This window comes from Equus asinus, chromosome 14 (assembly GCF_041296235.1).
Source record: "Equus asinus isolate D_3611 breed Donkey chromosome 14, EquAss-T2T_v2, whole genome shotgun sequence".
Classification (NCBI taxonomy): domain Eukaryota; kingdom Metazoa; phylum Chordata; class Mammalia; order Perissodactyla; family Equidae; genus Equus; species Equus asinus.
In genome coordinates this window covers 3,210,544-3,233,297 of record NC_091803.1, presented here as the reverse complement: position 1 = coordinate 3,233,297, position 22,754 = coordinate 3,210,544, and the positions used below count along the sequence as shown (strand labels likewise).

The window sequence follows — 22,754 nt, the reverse complement described above, 5'->3', positions numbered from 1 at the left end:
CAAATCCATTCGCAGTAAAACAAGAAAATAAACCACCAACCAACCAACCCCAGAGGGCCTGACTTATTTCTTCTCTAGCTCCAGTTCCTTCTCCTAAGTCCAAGTTGGGGACCAAAATGGAAAAACTGTCATTCTTTCAAGAGTTTCACTGAGTTTCTGCACTTCTGGGTTTGTGTCTCTCTTGCTCCCTAGGAAAATCAAAGACATTACAGCTTGCAGACTTCCCCGATGGTCATTCAGGTCTCTAACTAGCGTGAACCAGAAAATTCCCAGTGTGCATTTTTATGATTCTATAAAACTATGTAAAATGATAGTCTTTGGAATCTGCCTGAAAAAGCTACACTGACCAGATAGTCCTGGGTAAATAGCAAGGTACAGTGACAATCGGCAGCCACATTTCTTATACCCTTTCATGACTTGCTTTGCCAATCCAGAGCTACGCCAGGCTCTGAGGGTAGGAACTGATTTTTGTGCCAAGGAGGATATTCCTGAAGATCATAAAAGATGAGAGGTGTAGGCAGAATAATCATCTGAAATAACAAAGAATCCCTGGCGGAGACCATTGCTAAGGACTCACTAATTAGAACGTACAGAAAGAACCTACACCTGAAGATAAATTTCTGCTAGAAATTCTGTTTTTTCCCCCTCAGATACAAAGTGTTCTTGGAAAAGCAGGGAGTCCAGCCCCTCTGGATTTGACAGTGGGCTTCCGAGGAGCCAAGTGGCCTTTCACTTTAACAGATCCTTTAGCTGATTATCTTATGGCTTGATTTAATATTCTCAACCACATTGTAAAGATCTACAATTTTAATTACCTGCTGTAATTGCCTTTTATAAGAGCCGAAAGAATATCATCTACAGCGATTAGTAATAAAACATGATGATGGAGTGTAGAGGTAGGACTGAGCTGTTATCAGAAGGTGACCAGTGGTTGGGCTGCGGACACAAAGGCAGCAATTGGATTAAGAATTTTCAACCTGCTTTTAAAAATCGAAAATAATTCCACAATACAAATAATCTCAATGAATAAAACGATAAAAATTTCTTTGGGAGAAGGCAGACCTGGGTTTGAAACTAAACCACATAATTAACTGCGTAGACTTGTTTGTTATTTATTCCCTTGGTTTGTTTCCTCATCTGTAAAATGGGGATAATAGTGACTTCATAGGGCTTTTTGAAAAAATGGAGACTAAATTAAGTATATTTGCATCCTGGAAACAGAGTAGACATTCAATAAATAGTGATTGTTTCTACTACTGCAATGCATTGAATTTTTGTGTTCCTCAAAATTCATATGTTGAAATCCTAACCCCCAATGTGACAGTTTTAGGAGGTGATGGTATTAGGAGGTGATGGTATTAGGAGGTGATGGTATTAGGATGTGGGGCGTTTGGGAGAGACTCAGGACATGAGGGTGAAGACCTCATGAATGGGATTAGTGCCCTTATAAAAGGGACCCCTTTCTGCTGTGCTAGGATACAATGAGAAGTCTGCAACCCAGAAGAGGGTTCTCACCAGAAACCAACCATACTTTCACCCTGATCTTAGATTCCAGCCTCTAGAACTGAAAGAAATAAATGTCTGTTGTCTACAAGCCACCCAGTCTATGGTATTTCGTTATAGCAGCCTGAACTGATTAAGACAACTACTATAACATGCTTTCATCACACTTTGAGCCAAATCATGTCTTCCCATCCTTACTTAAAGCTTGAAATCAAAGTTAACATATGGGATATTAGGCCTACTCTCAATACAAATACCGTGTTACTATTAAAGAGGTTGGTTCCACCCCAAAGTAGAAAATCATATATTTTCTTTTTCCTCTAGGATGAGACAAGAAAAGATAATTTAGACCAGAAAATCAGACAGTCTGGAGTTTAAAAAGCTCAAAAATTCTGAAAGAAGAGAAACTAAACAGGTGTTTCTTAATTAGCAGCTTCAGAATATTGAACTCACACATAAAAGGAAAAAATATTGGGAAGGTATGTGCAGAATTATTTAGCCTAGAAAGGAAGTAAAAGCCAAACACCCGGGAATTGACCACCATCATCATTTGGATTCAACTACTGAGTGAATTTAGTTTTCTAAGAAAATTATCTTTACAACTAACAACTGGTTCTGTGGTCTCATCTCAGCCAGTAACCATTACTTTGTCTAGGATTTCCCCAGACAAGATGTGTAATGCATGTATGTTAGAGTTTGTAAAATGATTGTAAGGAAAATTCAATTTTCTGTCCCCCTTGTTTGTGCCCTCTAAAAATTTCTGATCTTTTCCTATCAATTACAGAGACAAGGACAGCAAAGTACTTCAATGAATGCAACATCCAACATGATCAGAGCTAGGAAGATACTGATTGCACGAGTAAGTTATGATGGAGTCACTCTCAATGTAAGTTTTGAAATGTTATGTTTACATATTATGAGCCTACAATGAAATGATCTTAAGTTCTCAGTCTACTGAATTGAGGCATGTGGCTGTTGGCTAAGGTTAAAAAATTAGATCCCAGAACCAAGGGTGAAATTACTAGGGTTACTGTCCGGTTCCAGCTCTAAAACTGCCACAAGTAAAAGACTCCTATGTTTAAATATCTGAATATAATAATTTGAACTGGTACATGTAACAAGGGGGCAGGAGGAGAGGTGGTTTGGAGAAATTATTAAAGGTGAGCTTTGTGGAGGAGTTTGTAAAAAAATCTAATTAGGCAAATCACTACCGAATGATAATTCGTGCCCTAAATAATCACAGTATAATTGGGAGAAGTAAATGAATACTGTGGTTCATTTACTGAATCCAACTGGTCAGTTCTGCTTGGTTAGTGAGCTCTCCCACATGCTCCCCTTACTGCCCGGGTGTGGCTTACTCACCATGCAAAATCTGCCACAACAGATCAACAGTAAAAGCTGGGAAGCAGAGGGGACAACCGTGCATGTTACCAGGACAGACCATGTCTTATTTTATATCCTATGCGGTGTCTAATGCGTTATTGACAATAACAATACCACTTAGCCATTATAAGTTGTAATTTATCATTATGAGGCTCCGTTAGTAAGCAATGACCCCGGCCTCATCTCCCCCTACACCTGTAAGCAAACCTGTGTTCAGGCGAGTGGGGTCCCACTCACAGTCCACCCAGAGGTACCTTAGTTCGTTGCAAAAGAGTGCTAGCCTCCAAGCTGCCTTGGCAAGGACAGCACACTGGTTTTACGCAGGTTGAACATTTATCGGGAGTGGTTCTGGCATCAAAACAGAAGGCCTCCCTTTTTAAAACAAAACCAAGCTCCCCTGTGGTTGAGTGTGGAAGAGCTCCTCACAGAGTCTCCAGCACAACGGGAGGGCTGCTGTACCTGAGCTTCACCTCCTCCCCAGCTTCCCCGCCCGTGGGTCCACGTGAGGACCCAGAGCACGGCCGGCCTCCAGAACACACGCTGTTCCCTTTTTATAGGAGGAACTGGGGGGCTTGGCTTGAATCTCTAACTCCGCCTTTTCTATTCTTGTGATTCTGGTCAATAACCTAACTTCTTAGGGCCTCGGTGCCCTTGGCTTTGAAATGGGGTTGATCCTTAACTCACGGAGCTACTGTGGAATTTAAGAAGGAAGATGTCCAAGCTGCCTATCTGGAGCTCGAGGCTTGTCAGTGCCCTGCTTCTACCCATGCCCTCGGGAGATCATTTAACAGTACGCTTATCGATAAATTATCTCCAAATCTCCATATCGTTTTCTTCCCAAGTCACCTAAAAAATTTTTGTAAAACTATCCATCATTTCTACAGTTTAAGTTGACATCCAAAGCTTTTCAACGTAGATTTGAAGGACTGCACAGAATATAATTTCCAGTGTATTTTAATATTTTAATATGCTAGTGTATTTTAATAAAATAAAACTACTGCAGCCCTTTTTAAAATGTATCCAAAGGAATCTAAATATTTGATAGAGTAAGTCCAAGGACTTACTACACATCATCACTCATTAAAAACAAAATGAACTACCTCTGGTGTTTAAGAGTCAGAAATTTTACATTTCTTTTTTTCTTCCTGAACTGGTATTTCCATTCTACACTCCTGCAGAATTTTATCCTAATTTATTATATTTAATGATTCAAAGTATTTTATTGATCACCCTATCACAGCCTCTGATAAAATATGTATATAAACTTAAATTTTCCAAGCAACAATATGGCTCTGGGATTAAAAAAAAAAATTCTTTTGGATTGAGTCATTGTTACAATTATTATTTGTACTCAATCAAAACAAATAAATGTACAACAAACTTGGATGAATATTAAATGTAAAAGAAAAAAATCACTGCAAATGCATCTCTCCATGAAATGGACAGAGGTTTACCCTAATTCTCATCCTACTTTTCTTTTTTGCAGACATAACTGCTGTAAAATTTCATTCATTCCATAGATGAGAATGGAAGGAATTTTGTTATAGGAATATCTCTCAATTCTTTAAACTCCTTCTGAGTTATACCAAAAGGCACATAGTAACTTGTTAGTTAGGATAGACTACTTTTTGTTCCAATAAGTAAATCTTGAAATCTCAGTGCTGAGCATATAAACGTTTATTTCCGGCTCAGAGAAAGTCCCATTCTGCTGGGGAGATTCTCTGGGCTGCTCTTTCCGGGGGCTAATCCAAGTATCTGGGCAGCTTCCAGCTTGAGGCTCCACCATCTCCATTTGTGGCCTGGCCACAGCTGGCCCCACAGGGGAAGGGAGAGCATGAATGTGACTTGCTGGTCCTTAAACGCCTGGCCTGGAAGTGACACACTTCATTCCACTCACATTTCATTGATGAGACTGTCACATGGCCTCCCAAACTGCAAAGGGGCTGGAAGGTCTTCCGGTCTTCAGAGCAAATGGACTCTATCACAGTTAGCAAACCTCAAAACTTATTTGTAATAAAATGTTGGCTAACAATGCATTTGGGTCCTGCCTCATTTTGCAGACAGCAACTAACTGAAAACATCTAATTTATAAAATGATTTATTTCCCAGGTATTAGAGTACTTTGCTTTCTCAGATCTGATACCGATGTTCAGAATTCTCTGTTTGGCAACTGGGCATTTATACCCTCAGATAATGCCTGTATTAAAGATTCAGGATGAGTGGCACCTGTGCCCAGTGAGAGAGGGGCAATCATGGGAAGAGCCCCCTGAAACTCAGGCACCCTCGGGCAGATCCGATTTTAGAAAGAGCATATGAAAGCACCTGGAAATAGACTCCCCAAGAATTCTATCTGCCTGCTCACCGCCTTGGAAATCTGTGTGTACCCTGAGAGGTACCCACAGCCCAATTTGAAGGTTGCTGCTTTGGGAAATTGGGGAGATTGGGCGATCTCAAATTTGTTCAAAAGTTGAGGGCAAATTACAATTCATGGTTTGACCCGGATTCCCTAAGATTCCCTAAGATTCCCAAGGGTGAAAGTAACCTGAAATAAATCACAAATAGGAAAAGAAAGACAGTTTGGGGCGAGAAGAGATGGGAGAGAGCAGGAGTAGGTAAGAGAAATAACCCAGTTTTGTCTTGGGAGTGGGGAGAGAATTATGGCCTCATTATTTCTTTAACCATTTTTGGTCTTTTTTTCTTTTTTTTACTTAAGACTGGTTGTACTCTTATTCTAAACCTCATTCACCAATCCATATATACATAGATCTGGGATTCAGACACAAAATATTACAAGTGGAATTTTTATTTATGTTTTTAAACTGAAACCATAAGAAGAAAACCAACCTTTAATGCTATTTATTATGAGATTGGGTCTATCAGTGGGATGGCCCCCGCAACATACACCACATGCATGTTATCTCAAGTGGAGATCTCAGAATTTTCATTTTCAAAGAGGAGGACAGGATGCCTTCGTGTATGTGTTTGCTTCCAGAACCTTCTAACAGGATGTGGTTTCACCTTTGCCCAGATGAGTGTGCTTGTGTATTTAGTTTTAACTAAACTAACTCACAGAGTAGATAAGTGGATACGAAAGCATTTCTGGGAAGAAAGCACAGGTCTGAGCTACTCATGAGGTGAGTAGAGACAAAGGATGGCAAAAGGGCAGCCCTGACACTGTGTCCTCGGGATGTGTTCCTCATCAGCCACATCACCAGGATAAACAATCCTCTGTAAACAGATGTCGTAAGAATTGGTCCAAAAACCTAAACATTTTCAGGAAAACCTAGTCAAACAGATTTCCATTCACAAAGTGTATACTGTGCGGTGAGACACGATCTAAAGACAGAATGAAATTTTCATGATTGGCAAGATACTTAAGATATGGTTTCATCTTTATCTCTTTTTGCATGATAGTTATATGCTCACAATTTATCAATAACTAAGCCTGCATATATCAGGGGCAAATGCTGAGGGCTTATTTACTGATGGAATGCCTACAAAAACGCTTTAGAGACCACAGCCTGGACTTAGTTCTGCCCATAACCAGCTCCAGGATGCTGGGGCTGAAGCAGATCCTAAGCTTCATGACATACGCCCCCTTAGCAGGTTCAGAACACGCTAAACTGCCCTTCCTATTTAAGTTTCTGAAAATTCTGGCAGTAAAATCCTGTGAATCCTGTAAAGCTATAGTTGGATTCTAAATTGGTCATTTGTGAGGTGGACACTGTCTCCAGATTGGTTTTTAGTAATATTTCACACCATTCCTATTGCTTTGGGAATCCAACCCGTGTCAGAGTACATTTGAAAGGCTATGCCTGCCCACGCCCCCACCCCCCGCAAATGCTAAAGGCACACACAAAAAAAATAAGATAGAATTTTATCCGGGCAACAAAAGCCATGTTTCACAGGGCAGTCCTCTAGGAGGGCTGCTCGTGGACATTATTGTCAGGAATCCACTTTCATCTGCTGAACATATATGAGGTCTGCAGTTAAATTAGCATTATAGAGGACAAAAGAATGTTAAGTGGTCTTCAGAATTAAAAGCAAGGGTTTGTCAGCCTGAAGGAGGATCAGTGGAAATGATATCCTATCTGTGAATGTTGTTTGAAGAGGAGACATTAAAATGAAAGAGGCGAAAAAAACAGAGAGGAGAGAGGCAGTCATTTCTGTTTTAATCTAAGCTTCATCCCTGGGAGAGAATCTCATTACACTGGACATTCTGAACGCTGGGTCAGAACTGATGATGTGTCTGAGGGACAGACAACGGCATTTCAACAATGATCGATTAATCACTGTACAAAATTCTCCTCAGCTCCATCCTCTGTCCTTCTTTTTTAAGAAGAAACTCCTATTCACATATTAATTCAGTTTGGAATATCTGATCTACAAAAGTTAACTCAATGTAAAATCTTCAAAGCACAAATCAAAAACAGGTTGACAGGTTTATAAAGCCTGCCTGGGTTTGACCTCAGAATAGAAATGTCTACTCTCGGGCGAGTTTGGCCCATTCTTTTTCTGCTGTGCACCTGAGCTGCGGGGGCCAGCTATGAAAAATTCATGCAGGATGCTTCGACAGTCCCACCCATGTCCTTAACATCTGCTGGCTTCATGTCACATTACAACTTCAAAGTGAAGCCAGCCCTGAGGCGGCGGCCAGCTTTCACTGGGGGCGGGAGAAGGGAGAGTGCGGAAATGGCCTCTCCTTCCTGACAGGAGGTATCTGGGCAGAACACACTGTAACCTATCTTCTTAACCATACAAAAGGGAGAGAAATGTTGGGAGATAATAATGACATCTCCTCAACACACCCAAACAGCAGGTGGTATCATTGTGGGACTGCGTTTCACTTCTAATTGTCACACTTTTAAAAAAAATTATTTATTTTTATCTAAACCTTCTTTATCTTTTGCTTCCCGTAAGCTTCAAGTGTAGCCATAATATTTAGCAAGTGAAAAGGGGGTGAGGTTTTGAACTCTCAAGTATACAGTTGTTTGGGAAAATACATTGTTTCTTCCTGTCGGCCAGGTGCTAGAGGGTCAGTCATTTAGACGTGTTGAGACAAGGCTGTCCCCTGGGTGTTACTCCACTTCGACACTAGGCTGTCCCAGCAGACGGAGTGGTTTACGATTACGATGGGAAACAAGAGGTGGAGCCGCACGGCACGCTCCAAGTTCACGTTGACCGCAGTGCAATCCACCAGGAATTTAACTTCCAGTACCCTACCGCCTCCATCATATTCACTACATAAACGTTCCCTACTTTATTCTCCCAACGCTAAGGAAAAATTTATCTTTGTTAAATGATAATTGGCCATAATATCTTTCGATTCTTTAGAAATGCTGGCTGGCAAGTTTTTAAAATTTTATTTTGTTTGGAGTTTTCACAAAGCCTACATCAGAAAACAAAGAGGTCAAGTCTGCAGAGCACACTATATCTTACTACCAGCATGAACAGGTCTTGAAAATATCTAATGCCATGAGAAAGTGAAAGAGGTGACGTGCCCTCTAGAACGTCACGGCCTCCCAAGATGCTGGCAGTGAGGTCCCGACCTGCAGCTTCTGCTGCTCCAGCTGCAGTCCAAAAAGGAGCAAAACTGAAACATACAATTCTGGGGTTTTCTGCAGATTTATCAAGACTTCTAATCTTTAGAGGTTTTCAAAATAGAACTTTTAGTGAGAAAATGCATAATTGGGTGCCATTTAACTTTTAGCTAAATCTACCGTCAACAGCAAGGTTCTCCTACAAATTAAAATAAGGCTGCTTTTTCCACCTCCTTACTGTTTGCGCTTTACCTGGTCCCGATAAAAAGCAAAGAATATATAAGGGAACAGAATGAGGTTTTCTCATAAGATTTAAAATCAGTCCATCCATATCATCAGCCTCCTTCTATCTCACCTTCTACACATTTCACCTGGTGCCAACGAAAAGATAAAAATATACAAGGGAAAGAAATGCAAGGTAGTTAATTATCATATTTATGAGCTGCTGCCAATATATTTCTTGGTTGGAGTAGAAACTGAAATTATTGGGGGGAAAAAAGTACATATTCCAATTATCTGATGCCTTGGCACTGCATGAGTATGGCAACTTCCAAGTTCACCGTATTAGTTTTATCTTCTCCTGGCCTTTATAAAGTAGCCATGTAGGAAACTACTAGGTGCAGACCGTTTCATAACTTCGTGATGTTAGCATCATGTTAACCAGAATATTTGGGGAATTTTTTCTCCCTCTTCTAACAGACTAAGGCCAATTTCCTTGCGTCTGACTCAGAATTCCACCAATTTGACCTATCATTATCCTGGTGTGTATATTACAATTGAGTGCTAAATCAGATTTGCTAAACAGAATAAATGGCTCTAACTGTAAAACTTGGAAATCATTAAAGTAATCACAACCTGCCTGATAATGTAATTTCTATCCTTTGTTCTCAATATTGAAAAAGTTGTTGATACATCACATTTATTTCTACCATGATTCTTGATTCAGAGGCTCCTGTAAATAGCAGCACATCATGCACCGGGTTGTGTGAACCCCACACCTGATCAATGGACATAACTTCAAAGCACTGAAAGGGTCATGCTGGTCACCAAATCTGTACCCAGCCTATGGTCTGGGAGTCAGGACTCAATTCCTAGGTTAAGGGGCTGATGGCAGCCTGATGGCCACTTGGGAACACTTGCCAGGAATGTGATGGGCACCTGAAAACACACTCAGGGAACTCCCAGTCTCCTGCCCCCAGTGTTCACTGCAAACACTCACCCAGTAAATTCTACTGGGGCCTAAAGCATTAGATCCCTCGAGGACCATGGGAAGCAAACATTATAATCCTATTCCACGTATGACACAAAACTTTTCAAACCACATGAAGAAGAAAGCCATTCTATTCCTTCAAGGTGTTTTTTAAAAAGATGAAATCTACTATTATACAGACAAATCCATTTAATTCACTCTTGTATGACGTGATCATAACGTTTTGAAATCTGCCACCACCATTTCCCAACTGTACGTTCTCAACAGCATAATCACTGCATTTTATACCATGAAGCCTCATGCTGCAAACATTTGGTGGCATGCCCTCTGAGATGCACATCTTAATCTCTTTTATCCTTTAGTTCAGAGTTCTTGCTTCTGGTCATTTTCCCCTTCTCCTGCAATCAACTTTTGCTAGTAGAATTTCGGAACCTTCTTTCAGACGCCGAACATTTAAAGGAAGTTTCCATGAACGCAAATGTCCTTAAATAAACTGAACATACATCTGTGATTTGTGTGTATTTTCTTCATGATTCAGGCTTTTAGTTAAATCAGATAGAAAGAAATGATCAGCTGATTACGCTTAAGAAATACTGCTAATTTTAACATAATTTAGTCTATTTTCTAAAGGATTTTATTATTAAATTAGAAGAACATAACCTCCGCCTAATTTTGTCTCAAATAAGGTTCATGGATCCAATTCCTTATAAGCCAGAAAATTTTTTGTTGTTGTTAAAAACAATAAACATCAACAGTGTACAAAAGCAAAAATTTTTTTTATATCCCCCAAACAAATAAGATCTTGCATCCAGAGTTATCAGTTATATTCACATTTTCTGCCTATCACTTCAAAGAAAGCCATCATTGGCAGTGGATCAATAGTAAACCATAATCACTATACTAGAGAGAGGAGATTTATTGCAAAATGCCCCATGAGACAGTGGCTATTAATTAAACCAAGATTTTACTGCTTTCAGAATTATTGGGAATTCCAAAACTCACTTGCGACGCTCAAATAAATGAGCGGGCTTGTCTTGTTCTCCCCGTTCCTCTCGTTGACGGCCTGCACGTAGTAAGGCCCTGAGTCACTTGCTACTGCTGCAAGGATCACCAGTTGATTCTCCAGCGTGATGGCTCTGTGTCAGAGAAGAAGGGACAGCGTCAAAGCCACTCCATGGGACTTCCTATTTATAAGACAAATTAACTTATTAGGGAAACTATAAAGGAATGTCCAGAGTTTAAAAAAAAAGAGAGAGAGAACTGGAAGGACAAAAACAAATACACGGGTGCCTTGAGGAATGTGGCGGTGGCTGAGCCTCCTCAGGTCCGACTGACAGACGCTTGCCAGGAGGGTGTCAGCGTTCCAGGTACTCCACGTCCGTACCAACCCTTGGTTGTGAGGAGGACAACAATTTGGAATATATGCATCCAGAGTTCGTTAAGACTCAACGATTCCTCTGGGAATTCGTAAGAAGACAAGTTAGAGGAAATTCTACAAAAGCTGGCCTCTGTCTTTCAGGCAGGGCTATTTGATCACGCGTTGGTCATAAACCTTTCAAAGCTTGGACCCACTTGGGGCAAATGAATTTACAGTGATTTTTTTCCCTCTCCCGGGGAGCCTCCTTACAGCCTCTGTATGTCTATTTCTTGACTAATGAGTAGAAGAAACGTTGCCAGTGGGCATAGAGCTGAGCCCTTCAACTCAATGCACCCATAATCACTAACTCCAGGACTGCACATGCTGTACCTACGCCGTCTCCCCACGTCGTAGAAGTGAAAACAAACTGGTTGATCACTACCGAATCCTTCTCATATACGCCAGTTCTACCGGAAAATTTGACCCACCTGCCCTCTCTTTAGAAATAAGAAAACTGAGGATCAGAGAGGTTAAGCTGTTTGCCCAAGGTAACACAGAAAGGCAACAATACCAGAGGGAGGGCTAGGTCTTCTCACATGTAGACTGGTGCCTGACAACCATACCATACACAGACTCTCCCCGGATTACTCACTTAAAAGAAGAAGAAGGAAAAGAACAAAGACATGAATTCCATAGATCCAAGCAACTTTTAATTAAAATGGGTGCCCTCGTATCCTTTGCTCATACTGTAATTCTGTATTCTTTTTACTAGTTAAAGGGGTAGGGGAGGTAGAGTTTGTTAAAAATACAAAGGTGAGTACTACCTTGGCTGATGAATTGCGCTTTGAGGGTAAAACACATTCCGAGAACCAAAATGTAGTTTAGTCTATGCTCTTATTTCCCAAACACTAGAAACATCCTGGGACCCTGGAGTGAACTGTGTCACCTCCCACAACTGTTATGCTACAGTAAATAATTCTATATGTTCACATTTTAATCTTAGACAGTCATAGCTTTTCCAGATTCAGGTAAACTAAGATCCCCATTCTAGTAACATAAAAAACATGCGGAGTAAGCAACCTCTTGTGAGAAATTTTAGCATAATAATCTTTTCTTCCTGCTACCTTTTGAAAGCTTTTTCAAAAACTCTTGATTTTTATATATTTTATAAGATTATCTTAAGAAGTTACTGCTTATTCGGGTTCCCATAGGATATATTACAGTTTGAGATCTCTGTGACTAACTTACCTCATTTTTCATTTAAGAAAATTCCCCTATGAGGAAATTTTCAATTTTTAGACTCATAAAATATTTCAAAAAAGTTTTACTATAATAGAAATTGTTCCATTTTATTTTAGTATATGTTACACTGGCATCTAAAATTAAATATGAATATTTATTACACATAAAGTCACACATTTAATAGTACAATTTAAAAACTGAATATATCATTACTTTTTCCTTTAACATCTGATTTTTGCCAGAGTAATTTCAAATATGCCTATTATTTCTCAGAATTATTCTCTAAAAATGTCCATTAATTCCCTATACTGTTTATGACATTGTTTCAAGGGTATTGAAAATATAAAAGTACATAAAGAATAGAAATATTAAAGTTTACATCTATTATAATTTATATCTTTAAGCTCATTTTTTCTTTTAGTTTTTATTCTGTACCAGTTTAAGTCAAAACTCACGAAGAATAACTTATCTATTGCCAAAATGACACCACAAAAATGCCCAAACTCTGGAGAACATTAGATTAATGAAGAGCAGTTCCCCAGAAGACTTTATTCTTTCTTCCTATCCACCTCTTTCTGAACAGAGCATTTCTACAAAAGAAACTGATTTTTGTAATGAAAATTAAAATACCTAAAAACATTCATCTTACTTTCAAATTCTGAAAATTGTCATAATGCTTAAGAAGGAGGGCAAATTTTCAGAGAGAGTGAAGTGGGTACCAAGCATCCATTCTCTGAGTCTTCTTTCCTGAGACTCTGATCTTGTTTGGTGCCCACGCCTTCCCCAGGCAGCCATGTGATGTGAGGAAGTCGTCTCCATTCCCAGCACCAGGTTTGCATCTTGATCATTAGAGACCAACAAAGGTACCCCAGCCACCTTCAAGACAGTGAGGAGTTGCCATGGGACCCACATGCGGCCCAATCAGACCAAAGGGAAGGACCACGCTTGGGGAGAGGTCTCACTCCTGCTGGAGGCCAGCCAGAAAATACATGGTCTCAGGGCTGCTGGTGGCCACCCCTGCAACCCTGAGGGAAGGCAGTGTGTAAACAAAAGCAAGAAGAAAGACAGAATTTTGAGAATCAGAGCAAATTCGACCAAAGCCCGCAGGTAATGATGAGCAAGGAAGCGAAGCGATCCTTTAATGTGACCCTTACATTTCTTCATAAAGTACTGAGTAAAAATGTTAGGTTACTGAGGCGGAGGTTGACTTTCAACATCGATTCCCCATCTCCACCATTTTATAGTAACAATGTGGTTTGGAGAACTGGCCCAAACGAGCCTATGCTAATCATAGTAATTCAGTCCCTCTTGCCAGCGATTAACAGACAAAACCAGGCTGAAGCCTGTCAGCCTATGGCATGTAGCTGGTGACTGTCACTGGTCTGGGGTAGCCACACCTAAGTCAGTCTCATCAGACCAAAGGGCAGGACTTCTACTCTAAGGCTGGGGACAGGCTTTCTCCCTCCACTAGACGTGAACAAAGAAGCATGTTGCTGCAGATGTGCATGGTGGCAATTTTATGGCCAGGAGGGGAACAACCTTAGCACGAAGCTGATAATGTTGGTGGCAGGACAGAAGGAACAGAAAGCACCTGGGTCCTTGATCCTGATAACCTGGTCAACTGACCCATCCTGCACTCCTTCCTCTCTCTGGACTTCCTGCGTCATGAGAGAATGTACCTCATTCATGTTTAAACTTGCATAAGTTAGGGTTTCTGTCACTGATACAGATTCAAAACAGCATATGCAATAGCATCTCTTTGGGGTAAAAATAGTTTAAAAATGTGTGTCCTCTGTGCATAAGGAAAATAATCCATGTTCACAGTTTTCACTTTAGCAAACAATGCATATTACCTGTTTTCTGCATTTGCACCTGGGAATAAAATATTTCTATTCAAGAAAAAAAATCCTATATATGTGTTTCTATTTACATGTGTATGCATAAAATGTTAACAGTGGTTAGCTCTAAGTCAAAATATTACAAGTAATTTTCTTTTTATTTCTGTATTTTAAAATATTTTTCCATAATAAATATCACTTTTGTTATCAGAAGAACAGTTTTCAAAATGAACACAAAGGCATGCTAAGTAATTACAGTAGCAAAGTTTAATACTTTGCCCATCATATGAACTACATGGCTTTATTACAACGTAATTCCAAAGTACTAATTTAAAACTTACATTGACTTTATAGGAAAATTAGACTACTAAGCCAGAGAGATTTTCCCTTATTTTAACTTTATTAAAATAAATATATGTATGGTTTTATACAGAATTATTTCCTTAGCCTTCCCCATCTTAATTCTATGTTTCAAAATGATATCTTATAATTCTAACTTCTAATTCTATGGGATAATGATAAAGAAAATAAGAAAAAAAATTAAAAGAACTTTGTCCAATATGGGTAAAATGTACTACAGCTCAGGAAACCAGAACGCTGGCTTCATAGAGAACAAGCACAGGAACAGTTTTCACAAGAAAGAAGTCCACCAGTTGTTCTTGTTAGTGGACATTCCTAACGAAGGAAACGCTGCAGTTCAGTAAAAGAGGACCAATTCGAAAGGGCAGTTTCTAAGTCCTTTCCATTTTTCGTTTGATTCTCCCAACGCTTTCTTGAGGCAGCAGGCAAAATAAGACTTCTCCATTTAGGAAAGGAGGAGACCTCAGAGGAGCTGCCTGGGGTCTTTGACCATCAGCATCGATCAAAACATCTGTGGAGGAAAATGCCCCTGGGAGGTGAGCCCCTAGACCCAAGGGCTCACGCATTTGGTGTATGGGGCTGGGGGGCCACCCAGCACGGATATCGACGATGAGCTTCCTGCCACACTTGCCACTGTTGAGGGGATGATGCATTCTCCATGCCGTCAGAACATCTACTTTCAGAGATGGGACACTGACATACAAATTCTAGAAGCACCAGATTTAAGCTTGGTGAAAACAGCCCAGTGTGCACCTTGTAGTTGCTCAATACAGGAAGGAAAGTAAGGGTCCATGTTCTCCCAGAGTGCCACGGGAACAAACCAAATAACTAGGTTCACTATCTAGTCAGCAGCTCTCTGAGTCCCCAGGACTGACTCAGAGTGGAGGGAATACACATCTGAATTGGCATATTTATAAACTTAGATTTGGTGTATTTATAAACCATAAGAAGTCATAGGAAACACTTTAATAACTTTCCCTAAAGAGCAGTGGTGGGCGCAAACGGAGGAGTTGCAGGGGATACCCAAAAACACTTCCAAGATGTGCCTCGAAACTTGCAAGGGAACCCACCCTTTGGCTTTCATGAGAAGATCAAGTGTCTCTGGCTATCCGTAAGTATTTTGATCTTTGACACTTCTAACACAAAGCAGGATGGTAATATAAACATTGATTTATACATTACGACAAAAATTCAGTAAAGGGTTTAGTATAATAAGAACTTTACCCAGAAAATAGAAAAGTATAATCTGTCTGTGGTTTTACTATCACAGATGTTAAAACAGCATCTGATTAGTTTAAACTGACATTCAAGTACATTTCAAAAAGATCAGAGTGCAGAAAAATGCAGAACATTCATTTTTAAGCCCTTAAACATTAAAAAAAAAAAGCATTTAAAATAGTCTCCATTTTAATTAAACAACTTTCTAATGGGTTGGTTCTAAGGCTTAGTGTTCTGACTATAATCTGTATCTCAAGCCTCACAGCTTAATAGCAAGTTCAAGGCCGACAACTTCAAAATTGATGAACTTCTCTTACATGTATAATTACGAGAACTAAAATTGCCTCCAAGTATTTTGGCAACAACAAGTCTGGATACTCAAGAAATGTTAAGGCACCAGGATGGCAAGTTTACTTAGTCAAAGAGTAGACACTTGCTGCTGACCATGTGCTCTGGGTGCAAGAAGAACACTGCAGGGCCAGCCTGGTGGCCGCGTGGTTAAAGTTCCGCACACTCCACTTCAGCGGCCGGGGTTCACTGCTTCACATCCTCAGCGCAGACCTACTCCACTCACCAGCCACGCTGTGCTGCCATCCCACATACTAAATAGAGGAAGACTGGCACAGATGATAGCTCAGGACTAATCTTCTTCACCACAAAACAAAACATAGCCTCCAAATTCTCTGACACTGCTCCCATCATTTAAAAAAAAGAAAAGAAAAGAAGAACATTTATTTAAAAGCAAGTGAAGAAGAATTTGGGAAACCTATTTCTCAGAATTTCAAACTAATAGAAATGATGAGCTAAGTTGTGTTCATTAATAGAATACAGGAATACTCAAGATAGATGACAAGAAGTACTGGGCAAACCGGATTCTGAGTCAGCTCTAGTGTACACAGTAATGCAGGCTCTGAGGAGAAAGGCAGCCATCAAATTTCAGAGCCATGGTGTCCAGTAATAGATACATTGTCCTTCTGTGGGAGGGGAAAGACCAAAGGTGACCGGAGAGGGAAGACACTAGAAACAGGAAGGGGCCTTCCAAGCCCTCCACAGCTGAGTTACCGTCATGCTCCATGCCTTGGGAAACGTTTCCATTTAGTCCAGGCCGGGATGCTGTCCTGCAGCAGGTATAGCTAATTTCACATGGCAAGTATAGGGAAACATACAATTAAATTTATATCAATTAACCTTCAGTCTCATTCTTTTCTATACCAACTGTCAGCTCTTAATTATAGGTACAAATGGAGGTCAGTGGTAGGGTGGAATTTCTAAAATGGTAACTCCCTTAAAATCGTTTGGGTTTTAAACATATTCAGATATATATACGTTCTGCCTTATACATAAGTGCCCCCTAGTATTGAGGCACAGAGGCTGACAAACAGTATGCAGTCAATAAGTATGTGCTGATTGAATGAAAAGAAGGAAACATTCAGGGATTCATATTCACATATTTGTTCCGACTATTCCTTTCTGAGCCTGCAACTACATTTTGGTGCCAGAACCCAGGCGAGGAGAGGAGTCATTTACGCACTTAATAAATATGCATGGGGCACCTGCTATGCGTATAACACTGTCCAGGGAAGGTAACCATGACATGCGGCCACTGAACCCAAGGAGCTAACTCCAAGGGAAGAAGCTATCCAAAGGCATAAGAAGAAAAACGATAGCTGTGTGAAGTCCCAAATGTGTGAAACTAGTCTATGCATTTTGTAGAATTTTACATAAGCCAAACAGGCAGCTGCCTCATCACAAAACACGCAGGTCTGACCACATCTACCTTCCTCGGAACAGCTTCTTAAAAAGTGAAACACGGATGCGATGTCACATGGGAAAGCCAGACCCGGCTCTCTAACCCAGAACACATGCAACGTCCAGCAATGGGAGGACAGCTCCTGGAGGCCCCCTTGGAGGAAACACCCTCTCTTCCGCTGACCCTGCTACCTGCATACCTTGCCTCACACCTGAAGCTCTGGCCAAGGACTCCTATGAGGCAGCACTTCCCCAAAAAGGGCAGCGCATCCACTTTCTCCCAAACTGTGGCCCGGGCCTGGGGCTTCCCTGACTGCTCTGTAGGCACACAGGCGCTGGGTGTGGTCCCGGTCAGCACGGCTAACAGTGGCAGAGAGGACACTTCAGTGGACCACAAAGAGAAGCAGAGAGGGACACTTGTCCTGCGTGCTCATTGTCTGTCTCTGAATAAAAGCAGACAGGAGAGTGGAACTTAGAGTTTCTTCATCTCCAAACCCAGCTCCTGGGAGCCCGAGGGAGAACATGGCCTGCCTTTAAGTTAAAACCCGAAGTGGTCTACAGAGAAGACACCTCCCCTTTCTACCAGAACAAATGATGACAGTTGACAGGAACTAACACCATAGACAAACCCAGGGTGAAGTTATTACTATGTTCCGTATGAAGACAGAGAGGCCCTTCAGATGCTCAGACAGGTGTGCCTTGGCTGGAGCAACGGACCTGCAATGAGACCTGACCCTGATTCTGCTCCCTTGGGCTCCTTCCTTGTTTTTTTCATCTGTGACTAGAAATGACAGTACTTACATCAAAAGGACCTTTATGAAGGGCAAATCAGGTAGTGACGTGAATGAGGCTGACACCTAAGTCATTCATTCATTGTTTCCTGAATCTGAACCTGCTTCCTCAGGTGTGGGGCGTAGGAACAGCAAGTAACAAAATAACAAATGTAGCCCACTCCTCTCTTGGAGGCTCAATCTCAAATACTTTCTAGAGTTTTAGTTGACAGACTTCCACACAAACAAACACCGCCGGGTCACTGAATTATCAGATTAAAGCCATAAAATGATCTGATGCCACTACTACAGAAAGCCCGCCGCTCAGGAGCAAAAGTGTAACGATTTAGCAAAGAGGCCTAGGAGAAACATTTTCAGATGCTTCCACCCAGCTAACACACAAACGGCAAGACCCACTTTACAAGACTTTAATGCTGGAAAATCCCTGGCCTCTTTTCAGCATGTGCTGACGTGTCATAAATAGAATCGATCCTCTTCCTCTAGGAAAGACGCTGCACAATAGGAAGGATGGAAAAGAAAGGCAGAAATTACAGGATAACTTGATGTAACTAGTAAAGGATTTATTTCATCAAAGATTTTTGCCCAGAAGAAATATATTGATTATAGCAGTGTTTCTTAAATTTTCTGGCTAGTTTTAAAAGGTATTTTAGTCAATTAATACTTATTCAGGGGTCTTTTGCTATTTTAATTAATTGTTCCCCGCACAAGGCACATTTAAAGGCCATGCTAAATTTCTGGTGTGGTCATATGCAAAAGAATGAAGTGAATGAGGAAGGTTTAAACAGAGCTGAAGTTTATGCATAAAAATTTCCAGCCAAGCTTTTTTCCTGCTAAAAGAAACAAACAAAAATTTTAAAAAGAACAAGAAACAAGACAAACAAAATGTGTGGAATATGCATTTTTAGGTCTTACCCAGAGTGTAAAATCCACTAAAACTAGAAAGCATTAAAAAAGATGACAGAAAGGCATCTAAAAACAGATGACCACCAGTGACAGCCCCTCAGGAGGTGGGCCATCTGTGAGTCCTTCTATCCTGAGATCCTCTGAAAACAGTGGAAACATCTGAAATAAGTTCATTTTACATATAATAGAAACAATACACAATTTGGCTGAAATGGCCAAGTAAGAGACTTTTCTCCAGAGCAAGAATATCAAGATCAGGGCAGCTGTCAACCCGACGGACACAAGAGTGGCTGGTGAAGGATGCGCAGGGTGTGTCAGCGTCTGCCTGCAGCCTCTGCCACCATTCAGTCACTCCTAAGGCAGTGGGGGAGGTGGAGAGTTGACCCAGCCATTCCTATGTCAGGAAAGCCTAAGGCTGACGATTCAAGCTTCAGACAAGTCGGTTTCCCTCCATATCTTATTTTCTTCACAATAAAGCTCTCGGAGGCTTTTTTCCCTTCTGCAGAAGAAGGGGCCACGGGCAGAGCACTTGACCCTGGCTCTGCGTGATATCGTCTGCGTAGGATTATGTCTTCATGGCAGGATCAAGCACAAGGAGCAGCTGCCATAAAAGCGAGAGCTCTTCTTTAGGAGCAAACAATAGCAGAGGAATATTGCAAAATCACTAGCAGCGCACATTGCTTCTGTAAACCCTCTCCACCTTTCAAGTCGGTCACAGTTTAGTTCCTCTTTAAAGGAACATAATTATTACAAAGAGGTTCTATTCTTTTGCTAAACTCTTTTTGATCATTAAGGGTCAAAGCTGTGCCCACAGAGCCAGGAGGACCTGTGCTGGCTGGAGGAGTCACAGAGCTTCAGGGATGACAGCTCATCTTCAGGGACGGGGGGCCCCCTCCACGTGCCTCGAAAATGCCTGCTCCCCAACTCCAGAGAGACATCTCCATGCTCAAGAAAACAACTCCATCAACGGGGAAGAGGAAGATAAACCCAGAAGAAACCCAATTTTCTTTTAACTATTTTTCTTTCTGGAAATTACTACGATAGGCATGGCATTTGTGCATGAGCAGAATGCTTTATCACGCGACACACGACACATGACACACGAGCATCTGTGATTACGTGTATAGCTCTGGCAAGCAAGTGCAGGGAAATGGTAAACTATTCAGTACAGAGAAACTAATTTATAAACAAGCCGGGGAATTATTTACAATCCTGGGCCGCTAAATTAACACTCAGGCAGGGTTCCCACATCCCTGCTAACTGTGAAACAAGCCACCTTCCAGGGAGAAGGCCGCCCCCTTCCCGGGCTGGGCCGGGGTCCAGGAGGCCGCGCGTTATTTACACCTGAGCTGGGATTGTTCCAAAGGTGCTGATCAGTGAATGCAGCTGACCCATCAGCCACAGCTGGGAGACGGACATTGGCATTCTTTTCCGAGTTCTGAAGGGTTTCTGTGCATTCACTTTCAGCAGGAGTGAACCTGTTGGGGCACCTCTCCCTGAGAACTGACCCTCTGGCCACTCCCCCAGTCATCCCACTACGTGGGCTGCTTGCAGGTCCTGGGAAGGAGCAGGAAGCCCCCTTTCAACTCTCCTCTTCTGCAAAACTTCGGCTCTGCCCTCCTCACAGTAATGATGAGAACCAACCTTATCTGAGCACCTTCTCCGAGCCTGGCACAGTGCTGAGTGCTCTGCCTGCATTATCTCCGCTGGTCCTCACAGCAAACAGTGGTTAAGACCCAGGATTTGGATCCAGAGACAACTGCATGGGAGCCCCTCCTCTGACACTCCCTGGCTGTGCACATTCAGCCAGCTGCTTGACAGGTGGACTGATCCTCAGTCCTCGTCTCCCGATGAGGATAGTAAAGGTACCTATTTCTTAGTGTTGGTATGAGAAACAAATGAAATAATACATAAAAACTGATGAGCCTAATACCTGGCGTATGCACCAAACTCAAAAATGGTTACCTGCGGTTATCATCCCATTTTACACACGGGAAGCTGAGGCTGTTAGAGGTGAAAAAACTTTCCCAAAGAAAGTGGAAGAATCAGGAGTGTAACCCGGTCCCACCTCAGGCCCCAGATGGATTCTCTCCTCAAGGCCCCTCACCCTAGGCTATGCCAACTTCCCTCTCCCAGACCCAGTGAGGCGAGAGGCCAGCAGCAGTAGTCAGTACAAGCTCTGTCGTGCCATTCAACGTGTCGCCTCTTGGGTTTCTCTCTTTCTGTCTCTCTCTCTCTCTGCCTCTTCTCTAGGACTCACCTCTGGCTCCTGGGTGGCTAAGACAGTGCCTGGCGTAAGGGAGTGACGATGGGACAGGTGGTGCAATGAAGGAGCAGTGCTGGGACCATTTGGGTTTCGTGAAGTCCCATGGGCATCGACCAGGAGGACAGGTGCTCCACCAGCCGCCAGATCTCCATCGGGAAACCCCTGTGCCTCCGAGCTAGAGAAGTTGGAGGTGAGGGTTCCCTTTCCTACCCTGGTAGAGCCCCCAAAGCTAGGCCTTCTTGGCTACTGTTGTGGAAGTTTTCTTCTCCACTAAGCCAGTCACCAGTCCTGCTCATAAGAGGCAGAAATTGGAGACTTGGGGTCGGTCATGAAAATTAGTGGAAAAAGGTTTTCCTTTGGAGATAGGGAATATGTTTCCTCAAGAACTATGAACCTTGGACTTTCCCAGGAAAAGTTTCATAATACCCTTTGTTTTGGACATTAGGCTGTGTCTAAAATGAGAAAATAAGCAGGCAACTTCAGATTCGCTTGGGTGCATGGTGATATGGCAAAATAGAGCAATAAATAATTTAAAGAGGACCATTTTGGGAAAGTCTAAGTATATTGAAAACATTATTAACTGTGACAATACACCTGTGAGATACAGGTAGCGTGCATATTTAGGCAATATCACTCACAGAGCACAGACACCCCACACGAGAATAAAATGGGAAGAATGGATAAAAATAGCAAAAAGGGTAACAGCCACTTTCCCCAACTGTCTCCACTTCTTGCCATTGTCAATGATCATGCAGTTCATTTCCATGAGAAACTCAACACAATCACATAAAACCTCATTGCCTCCATTTGTCTTTTTCGCGAACTGCACTGTTGTTTGTTAGGTGGTGAAATATTTGTTCTTAGTCCTTGGCCACATCTCCCAACAGGCGTCTTAGTTTACCACAAGAAGTATGTAACTAGTACCCTGGCCGAAAAAGCGTAAAGCGAACCAGGCACTAGGTTTTGAGCAGAATAAAAGACCACAGCCGTCCCTTTGGCAGAGTTATCCAAAGGGAAAGACCTTCGAGATTCCCTGAAGGAGAAGCCGGACATTGCCGGGAGGAGAGGCAGGAAAAGGAGAACGAGGTAGGTCTCTGCCACCAAGCTCTTAGCCATGTACTTAGTGTAGGAACCTCCTTTGGGCCAGCCGAATAACGGCCCCAAATATGGCCACGTCCTAATCCCCAGAACCCATACATATGTCGCCTCACACAACAAAGAGACTTTGCAGAGGAGATTAAGTTAAGCATCTTGATGTGGGGAGAGAAGCTTGGATTATCTGGTGGGCCCAAGGAATTACAAGGGTCCTTAAAAGTGAAAGAAGGAGTCAGAGCCAGAGAGGGATCTGAAGGTGTGACTCTGCCAGCTTTGAAGATGAAGGAAGGGGCCACAAG

The 22,754-nt window shown here is 41.8% G+C and overlaps 1 protein-coding gene across 2 annotated transcripts in view; it reads right to left on the bottom strand.

Annotated features, from left to right (window-relative positions):
* Nucleotides 1-22,754, bottom strand: part of SDK1 (sidekick cell adhesion molecule 1) — an 865,901-nt gene that overhangs the window by 359,018 nt on the left and 484,129 nt on the right. For both annotated transcript variants that reach the window (XM_070484134.1, XM_070484135.1), the window contains exon 5: nt 10,639-10,772. In XM_070484134.1, the coding sequence (XP_070340235.1) occupies nt 10,639-10,772 (134 nt within the window). The remainder of the gene's footprint in view (nt 1-10,638; nt 10,773-22,754) is intronic.